At 36.4% G+C, this 10,068-nt stretch overlaps 1 protein-coding gene across 1 annotated transcript in view; it reads left to right on the forward strand.

The window, feature by feature from the left end:
- LOC125033967 overlaps positions 1-6,292 on the forward strand; it is a 7,579-nt gene extending 1,287 nt beyond the window's left edge. The window contains exons 2-5 of the mRNA XM_047625570.1: positions 1,719-1,898; positions 2,076-2,203; positions 4,139-4,262; positions 5,022-6,292. Coding sequence (XP_047481526.1) covers positions 1,730-1,898; positions 2,076-2,203; positions 4,139-4,262; positions 5,022-5,182 — 582 coding nt within the window. The 5' untranslated portion in view covers positions 1,719-1,729 and the 3' untranslated portion in view covers positions 5,183-6,292. The remainder of the gene's footprint in view (positions 1-1,718; positions 1,899-2,075; positions 2,204-4,138; positions 4,263-5,021) is intronic.
- Positions 6,293-10,068: the final 3,776 nt, after the last annotated feature.

Here is a 10,068-nt window from a genome sequence, read left to right on the forward strand (position 1 = left end):
GATTCATTAGCAGGTTCGTGGGTGTTTGGCAGGCAGAAAATTTGAATTTAATCTAATTATGGTCATTTCTGCTATTTGGTCGACTTCTATGGCCATTTATCATCAAATAAGGAACCAAGCTAAACATTTTGTTGCCAGAAAATTCATAGTAGAGATTCGTTTACCATTTCCAGGGCCCCAAATGCTGCAGTGATCACCTGAGAGCAATTGATTTATTTCCACAACTTAAAAGAAGTCCAGTCCATTTCCATTTTTTTTTTTTTTTTTTTTTTTTTTTAGGTGAATGAATGGATTGCAACAAGTAAAGGTCAGGTATTTTTGAATCATGATGTTCATATTCAAGGAAAGGACAACAAACCTCTATCAAGTGTACAGTGTTCTGGCAGGGTAGAACTTTGACTGGTTTGGTTTGGTAATTAATTGCCAAGGAGGTGTCTTTCTTCTGGAAATATATATGGCATTTTTTTTTTTAGGCATTGGGAGAGTAAAAAGCATAGTGGCCAGAAAAGAAGTTATATTTACTGAATTAGTCAAAAAAAAAAAAAGAAAAAAAAAAAATATATATATGTATATATATATATATAAGATAAAAAAGGGGAGCTTGGAATTCATTATAGATCAATGATTTACAAAGAACATGACTTTCTTTTCTTTTTTGGCATTGCTTTCTGTGTAGCTGAGTGGATTGAACCCATCAGTGCTGGTACATGCAAAATCCACTATAGTTTTTGTCAATATTGTTTACTCAGATGGCTTTTAATTGCCAAGTTGTTTACCAGGATTACTTAATCTCATCAGTTTATCCCATTCCTTGAATTTTCATGATTTTTTTTTTTATTTCTGATACTGTTATCATTGTTAACATTATTATCAAGTATTACCAACATTATTATTATTGTAATATTACAGCAATCATAGAAATAAAAATTTGAAGTTTTCTTCCCAAGATTTTAAAGAAGAGGTAAACAGGCAAGATGAGGTAGGCCTAGTAATTGGCTCCTTAGGGACAGGAAGCTTTTAGAGCTCTCTACGTAGAAACAAAATTGATAAACTAATAGGGTAATCATAGTATTAACCCTTTGTATGGAGTGTCCTCTGTATTTTTTTTGTTTATCTACAGCACACAAATGGCTCAACAAGTGAAAGGAGTGAATAAGTAAATAAGTAGAAACTAGCGACATCTAATTTCCCTGTTCCTTAAATAGTCATGAAGATGTTGTTTTCTAATGCTCTAATGATACTTTTATTATTGTTATTGACATTCAGATTGTTATAATGTTATTAAAATACTTATAACAATGAAAAATTAAAGAGAATCTTTCTAAAAATTCAAGGAAATGGTAATCAAGTAAGATAAAAAGGACAAGTAATTGACTCCTTGGTTATAAGTACTTGTGGAGCCTATGCATAAACACAATTAATAAACCAAAATATAATTGACAGGCCATACAAATCAAGCCATCCACAACCATTGGGTAATATGCAATTGAAGGTATACAGTACAGTTCATACCAAATACAGCTTTTGTGTGTAGACTTGCTGACCATTACATTAGATTTTCTCTAACTCGAGACCATCCTATTGCAAATAAATGTGTCCTAAAATTGTGTTGTGGCCAGGACAAGCTATGTGTGTGTAGCATTTGATACATTAATACTTATGTAATTTTAATAATAATAATAATAATAATAATAATTTTTACCGTTTTCATGTTTCAGAAAGCACAAAAATGAATCGTCGAATATCTACTGCACTGTCAGACTTAGTCTTAGCTTTGTCTGCTGTATGGGGTTTCCGGATGCTGAGTGAGAATCGCACAGCTGACTTCCAGTTTGGGAAATGGTGGTTTATGCTGATGACTATAGCAGCTTCCCTTGGCGTTGCCAGATTTGGAGCATGTAAGAAAGTGTCATATGGTATTGGGATACATAGGTATTGAAAAAAGGGATAAATGATTTTAAATATTTGCCATATATTCCACTAAAGGAATATTTCTGTTCTTTTCAAAGCATGTCTTATTTTTATTGAAGTTCATAATGATAAACAGTTTTGGTAATTGTAGATTTCTGTTTCAGTGTTGCCCAGTTATGAGGCAGGTATTGTGAAATATCACATAGTCTTCTCATGGTTGTGCCGAGCTATAGGTGTTCCATGTCTTGCGGCAGAGGTGTGCAAATACTATACCTTTACTACAGCTGGACAGGTATGTGGGATTCTGTAAAGTTCCTCCATAAAATAGGTTTAGGAGGTAGCAGTTCAGCTTTTTTTTTTTATATATAATTATATGAATCATTGTGTTGTTGTATCATTGAATCCCATGCTAAAATGTTCTTTATAGGCTTTGCATTTTCCTGCACAAGTGAATATAGATAGATAGCCTTTGTTTGATTTTTTTTTTTTTTTGAAAGATTGTCCTTTTCTCAACTCATAATGATTCATGCTTATTGGATGATATAATTGAGTTTGCTTTTTCTCCTTCCCTGAAATTGCTTCCCCTTGTAGTATATTAACCCGAAGCTGTCATGGATAGCATGTACACTCATCCAATGCCCACAGTGATTTAAATTTACTGATTGTTTTTACACATAGTTGGTTCCACAAGTGCTTGGTCACCAGTGTGTCAATCACTAGTCTGACCTCTCACCTATTTACATGTTTCCTTGATTTCCTGAAATGTTTTATTTTGTTTTACACTGATATTAGCATTGTTAACAACACTGTGATATTTATGACACCAGTGATAATAACAAGAACTTTGATATTAACCCATTGAGCATGGGAAACAAGACTTCAGTGCCATGCCTACTGTAGTAAAAGTTTATCCATTGTCTTTACACATAGGTGGCGCTACAAGTACCGAGGAGTCAGCTATTAGTCTTACCTGTCTCACCTGTTTACTCCTTTTAATTGATTTTTTGAAAGCTGCTTTGATGATATTAATATTTTAATAACAATTTAATAATCATAATATCAATAAGAAAGATAGCATTGTCAGTATTAATAGTATTAGAAAGAAAAACACATTTTCCCGCCAATTCAAGGAATAGGGAAATCAGAACCGGTCACTAGGGCCAACTGATTGACTCCTTGGTGGCAGAGCACATGTGGAGCCATCTGTATGTAACAAAACTCACTGAAATCTAAAGGGGACAGTACATAAATCCACTGACATTGGGTAATATGCATTGGGTGGGGTGGGGGGGAGGGGGATAGGAAGAGGAAAATCAGGAGAGGGTAAGCTTACTGCTAATTGACTCCTTGGCTGAGCACCTGTGGAGCATTCTGTGTGTAGGTACATTTCACAAGACAGTACTATAGTGGAAATTACATTTTTTGCAGCAGCGTTAGGTTAATTATACTTTGATTTATTAACCCATATTGGACGGTCATGGCAAGTATGTACATGTCATACCTACTGTGAGTTTACTTTATTGATTGTTTTAACACATAGATGGCTACACTTATACTAAATCACCAGTGAGTCTATTGCAAGTACTGCCTGTCTAACCTGTTTACCCTTTCCCTTGATTTACAAAAAATATTTTTTTCTATCTTATATTGCTGTTACTAATGTCTATAACATTATAGCAACTATAATGTCTATAATAAAAATAACACCATCAATATTCATATCATTGATAAAAAAAAACACATGTTTTCCTACCAATTCCTGGAAAGGTGAAATCAGGTAAGATCATAAGGTCTATTAATTGACTCCTCTGTGTGCAGAGACAGTACACACACACACACACGCACACACACACGCACACACTCACACACACTCACACACACTCACACACACTCACACACACACACACACACACACACACACACACACACACACACACACACACACACACACACACACACACACACACACACACACACACACACACACACACACACACACACACACACACACACACACACACACACACACACACACACACACACACACACACACACACACACACACACACACACACACACACACACACACACACACACACACACACACACACACACACACACACACACACACACACACACACACACACACAAAAAAAAAAAAATTGCTGCATTTTCTTAGCAACATTAAGTTTATGTATAGTATCACTTTTTTTTTTTTTTTTTTCAGGGCTTTTTGTTGAGCGCTGTTGCGACATTCATAACATCTTCACTTCGAAGTAGCTACAAGGAAAAGGTTACGGATCTGATAAATGGATTATCAGTTATCATGATTTTAGTGTTGGGTATAACAGGTGAGTCATAGCATTTTTTCTATTTATTTTGCAAACTGTAGTCTCTTTCACTCATACTGAAAGTTAGAAAAAAAATGAAATATGTCCTTGCATTAAGGAGCTACCAGACTAGCACTTCTCTGCCTATTTATGTTACCACATGAACTTTCCTTATGCAAATGGATTGTCCCTCTCACGCTACCAAGGGAGCAAACATAAGAGTCCATGTTAACAAAGCTGGTGCCATCCAAGTGGGGTCTCAGGAATGACACGAATATTCTCATACATATTGCATTATTTTAAAGAAATATGATTATGGCTATTGTATTAAGAAATATTCTAGAATAATATGTTTTGTTTTCATTTATTTATTCTATCTGATTTATTTATAAAAAAAAAAAAAAACATTATGGTTGTTTAGAAGGACAAGCTGAAGACGGAAATTAGTCCGATTGAAACGGTCGCAACTGTCTTCATCTAGGGTGTTCTGTTTATTTTGCGGTATTTGATGAAAGCCTCAAATTCAGACGGAAATGCAAAGTTTGACAGAAAAAGTGCTAGTGTAATAGTGCCTTTAGAGCAGTGATTTGAATGTAGTTAACAGCCTGTGTTGAAGAAGTATCACTTGTAATATTTATTTTGTTTTTCATTCAGCAAGGACTTTCTTATGAATTACACCTTATTTTCTTTATAAAGTCAGAAATTAAAGAATTACACATTATCACATGCTTTAGTTATAAGATGTATTAAATTAATTTTCTCCTCATTTTTTACTTTCAGCTGGTAATGCGTATCACATAACAACTAGCGTTCTTTTCATGTTGTCGGGCATAGTTGGCGTTGATGGCAATATCGAGATGATTAAGTTGCCTCGAGTAGATGTCTTCCACTATGTTCTTGTTGGCATTAATTGTTTTATTGTATGGGGATTTGAAAACTAAATTTATTTTGTTATATATCCTTAGGGAATATTATGATTTTCAAGATGTCTCAAAAAGTCTAGTCACAAATATCATGGTTGGCTTTTAATGGAATTCCAAAAGGAACACAGGACCAAGTATTCTTTAGATTGCAGTTTCATTACAAATAATAGGAAAATAGATGAACTCATTTATACCTTTATTTTATTTTATGTTTTTTTATGTTGGAAAATAGATATATAAACCATTATTATCAAACACACTATATTATGTTCACATGAGCAGGTTTGCTATTAGAATGCTGTACATATGTGCAAGGTTGTTATAAATTACCCTAATTCCTTGATAAATGCTATGAGGAAATTTGTCCATATTTGAAAAATCGCAAAGCTGTCATATTTATATTTATTTATTACTTTTTAAAGTTGTAGAAACAGTTGTAAAATATTAGTAGAGAAAAAAAAATCACTTGTATTGATAAAGGAATTACTAGTTGACTAGACTTCATGTGAGAACAATTAAATGAAAATTCAAATATAAAGTGAAGAAATATTTTATAGGGAAAAGTACATTTTATGTAATCAACAAATAATCTAGTTTAGAATGCAGAATGTACTTTTCTTGATGATGCTGGGAGGGCATGCCCACTGTGATTTTATTATTATTTTTTTTTTTCACATATAGATAGCTTGACAACCACTTAGTCACCAAGGAGCCAATTACTGCTTTCACCCCTTTATTCCTTGAACTATTGGAAAGAAAAGTCTTTAATTTTTTTTTTTTTAATTCAAGGGTAAACAGGTGAGGCCAAGTAATTAACTTATTAGGGACTAAGTGCTTGTGAATCCATCTGTGTGTAAACAAAATTGACAAAATAGAACTATAGAGTACATTGTAAACACTTATCCCTAATGGGTCAAAATAACAGAATAGGATATTTAAGAAATTGCATGAGATTAATATCTTATAAGTTCCATTGATAACTGTCTAACCTTGTTATAATTTTGTGGTCATAACATTTGAGTGTTAAAAGGTTGTTATCTGTTAATTGTTAAGGTTGATGTACAAGCTCTTGATATGAATACTGTATGGATAATTGTGTGTAACCCGAACAAATAAACAAAAATATTGTTTTTGTTTTTTGTAGCCTGTATTTCTATTATGGACATAGAAAATAGTATCGGAATTAGAAATTGCTTTCCAATATCTTCCATTTAGGAAATAATTTACATTGAATATAGCAGCAAGTCCTTTATAGGCAAGAAAAACAGCCCATTGTAGGTAAAATGTCGGCATTAAAGAGAACCAATAGTTATTTACCTCCCGATGATTAATTTATTCAGTTATGGGTAATTACCTATGAAGAACTTTATAAGTAGATATAATTCAAAGGCTCATACAAAAGCCTTGGAAAAAATATATATAGCTAGCTATAAATACTATATCAGTCTATTGTGAAGGATATCAAGACAACTTGCAAGTCCAAATTCTCATGATGCTTGCAGCCTTTTGATTCAGATACACAAAAAGGAGTTCAATTAGCTAATATACTAATACACATTAAGAAGAAAAAAAGGCATGTAAAAGAAATTCAAAATTTAAAGCAATAAAAGTAACTAATTTCTTGTTGAAAAGTTAAAAGCTATAAAAAGATAATTATTTCCTTGTAAATTCTATGGCTAAACATTTCTCCTCCCCATCCCCCCAAAAGTTGTAAGAAATAGAAAAAGGGATTACAGCCATTTATAGGTGTCTTATTTTACGAAGGAAGACAGCATGGAAAAAGGAAGCTGGGTGAAAATGAAAAAGGAAGAATAGAGATGCATAACACAAATTAAATATATCATTGTAATGATTACATTTACCTAAATTTCGAGAGCACATTGACATTTAATGGAGAAAGAGAAATCAGTTTGTACTTCCTTTCAACCATTATGAATTTGAGAATTTTGGTCTGGAATAAAAAAAGTGGCAATAACTGCATTTACATTATCAATCAGTATTTATGTAAAAATTAGATCCCCAAAATGGTCTCACTATTATATCAAAATTCATCAAAAAAAGAAAACCAGAGCATGAGAGAGAAAACTATAGTGCCCATCACACAAAGCAAATTTTTGTGTTCTGTAGTTTCAACAAATTAGCCGCATGGCCAACTAAATTGTCCAGTGAACCATATAATCAGTACTGTATGTGGATGCTGACTGACCATGCCTACACACATTATCTGATGACCTGGGGAGTTAAACATATGCTTTATTTACTTATACCTTTTTTTTTTTTTTTTTTTTTTTTTTTTTTTTTTTTTTTTTTGAGTGTGGGGAATGAGAATTTGCAAAATTAGTGAATAATACTGAAACCTGATATTAATGGAGAAAAAGTGGTGATATTGCCCATTTTATCTATATTTACCAATACTTATTTGGCATTTGCTTGACATCCCCCCCAATCCTTTGGCTGTTGTTGTTGTGGGGGGGCTTAGGAGACGGAGACTGAGACCCAATGATGGGGAACTCCTCAACCTTGGGACTCAGCCATCGACTCAACTAATTTTGCATGGTCTTTTTTCCCACTCATACTTTTCGTTTCAATTTCTTCTCCAATCCCTTCTACTATCCACCTCCTAAGGTGTGAGATCCATGCTGAAAGGATGAAAGGCTGACTTTATGTCAGTCCTGAACGGCCTGAGGGAACCATGGGCACGGTATTCCCCTGCCATACCTGTTTTTTTTCCCCAACATACTCCAGGCTTATTATGGCCAATAATGAAGATGTAACCCCACTTTTAGGGGCAATGAGGCTTGCCCCTTTATCAAATAGCCCCAATCCTGGCTCTCCTTTGACCACGGCTCCGAACACTGCAACAACTACCCCATCATCAATGCATACTAGTACAGTATCAACCCTAATCAACAACCAACCCCCAGGAGACATTTCTACTCTCCCAACATGCTCAACTTCAACACCTTTACTCCCACAACCTTCATCAACCACCCCATCTCCCCTTATTACTACCTTACAACCTTATTGCCCACCTCCCCATAACACTACTCCCTCCTCCAGACGTCCCCGCACTTCTACTACCCCCACCTCTACAAGAATCCTAAATACTCTATTTAGCCCAGCCAAATGGGACCGATTTTTCGTGATCCCTCCCACAGCTCCCTACTCTAAAAACACCCTCCTCTTCCAGCAATGCCTCCAAAAAACAAGTAGGCAAAGTATCTTTCCGTAGCCGACCCGACCACTCCCGTCTCGTCACAGTAACAACTGAAAACCAAGCTATAGCATTAACAATACTAACTGATCTATGTGGTAATCCCATCCCTACAGAACCTCATCCAACCCTCAATACTTGCACCGGAACTGTCTCTATCTCCCCAACAGATTGCCCAATCTATGACAAAGAATGGTCAGATTGTGAAGAGGACTTACTCGCCTGTCTCACGGACTATGATGCAACATATGTACAATGCTATTCCATTCCTCCGAGGAAATCGTAAGAAATCCATTAACATTGCCAAAATTACTTCCCGTAGACATGACCTTCCCTTTAATGTTTACATAGGTGGGGCATCCCTACCTGTCCGACCATATCAACCTCTTCCTCGTCAGTGCCAAAATTGTTGGCGTTTAGGACACCCAGCCAAACACTGTCATTCCACAGCCAGATGCCCGCTATGTGCCCAACCTGGCCATACTCGATCAAACTGCTCTGCACAATCACGCACATGTGCAAACTGTGGCGGCCCCCATAATGTATTTTATAGAGGCTGCCCCACCTACAAATTTGAGTCTGAGGTAGCAACTCTCAGATTCAGACTTGGACTCACTACGTGAAGCCAGACAGGAAGCACGTCGACGAGATTTTTCTCTTACCCCCTACTCCAGTAATGTCGCTCACTCTGCCAATCCCTCTACCTCCCAAGCTCCTACACCCTCTCCTAAACACAACCTCCCTCCATCTAACTTCCCCTCTTCTACCTCCTACCTTCCCCAGTCAATTTTTTTTGCCATCCTAAACCCAGACACTCCAATCTCTACCCAATCAAATTCTTTTGCCATCCTAAATCCAGACACTCCAATCTCTACTACAGCCCCAACACCTTCCCCTCTCCCTCCCCGCAGCAGACAGAATAAACGTTCCACCCCCTCTTCCCCTACCTCACAATCACCTCCACCTTCCTTTGCCCCTATTTTTCAGACACCAGAAAACCTTTATCTCACAAAACTCCGCAACCAACCCCATTACAGTAACTCTTAAAGATATCAAGAACTACATAATCGAGTCCCAAACTGCTACTCATCCACCTTCAAATTCTACAATTCCCGCTCCCTCGACACTCAAAGTGACTGCTGATATCCATCCTCCTCCTACTCATATTCTCCCTACACCCAATCCTTTTACCTCATCCCAACAAAACCCATCCCCCCCCCGACTCCATCCCCACCTATATTAACCCTCCCACCATCCCCCTTATCCCTTCCACTCCCTCCTGGATACACACGTGAATCCCTCATGTCACAAGTACCCTATTCCCCAGACCCTCTACCTCCCAACACCCCTCCTGATACAATACCACCTCCCCTACCTCATTCTTTATCCCACCCTCTAGCACCTTCCCCTTCAAATTCTCCAAAACGTACTACGATCGTTATCGCTAAATCAACGAAAGTATAACTATCCTTCATTGGAACATTCCCGGTTTCTGCTCTCACAGACCTGACCTCCGACATATCCTCTCCTCTTATAACCCATCCATAATATGCCTTCAAGAAACTTTTCTTACACATTCTCCAATACCAATCCCCAATTACCATTTTGTTTCTTCCCCACACTCCCTTTATGTCTCGTCCATACTTATCAACCAGAAAACACCTTATGTCATACCTCCCTTTCAAACCAC

Source organism: Penaeus chinensis, chromosome 17 (genome assembly GCF_019202785.1).
Source record: "Penaeus chinensis breed Huanghai No. 1 chromosome 17, ASM1920278v2, whole genome shotgun sequence".
Classification (NCBI taxonomy): domain Eukaryota; kingdom Metazoa; phylum Arthropoda; class Malacostraca; order Decapoda; family Penaeidae; genus Penaeus; species Penaeus chinensis.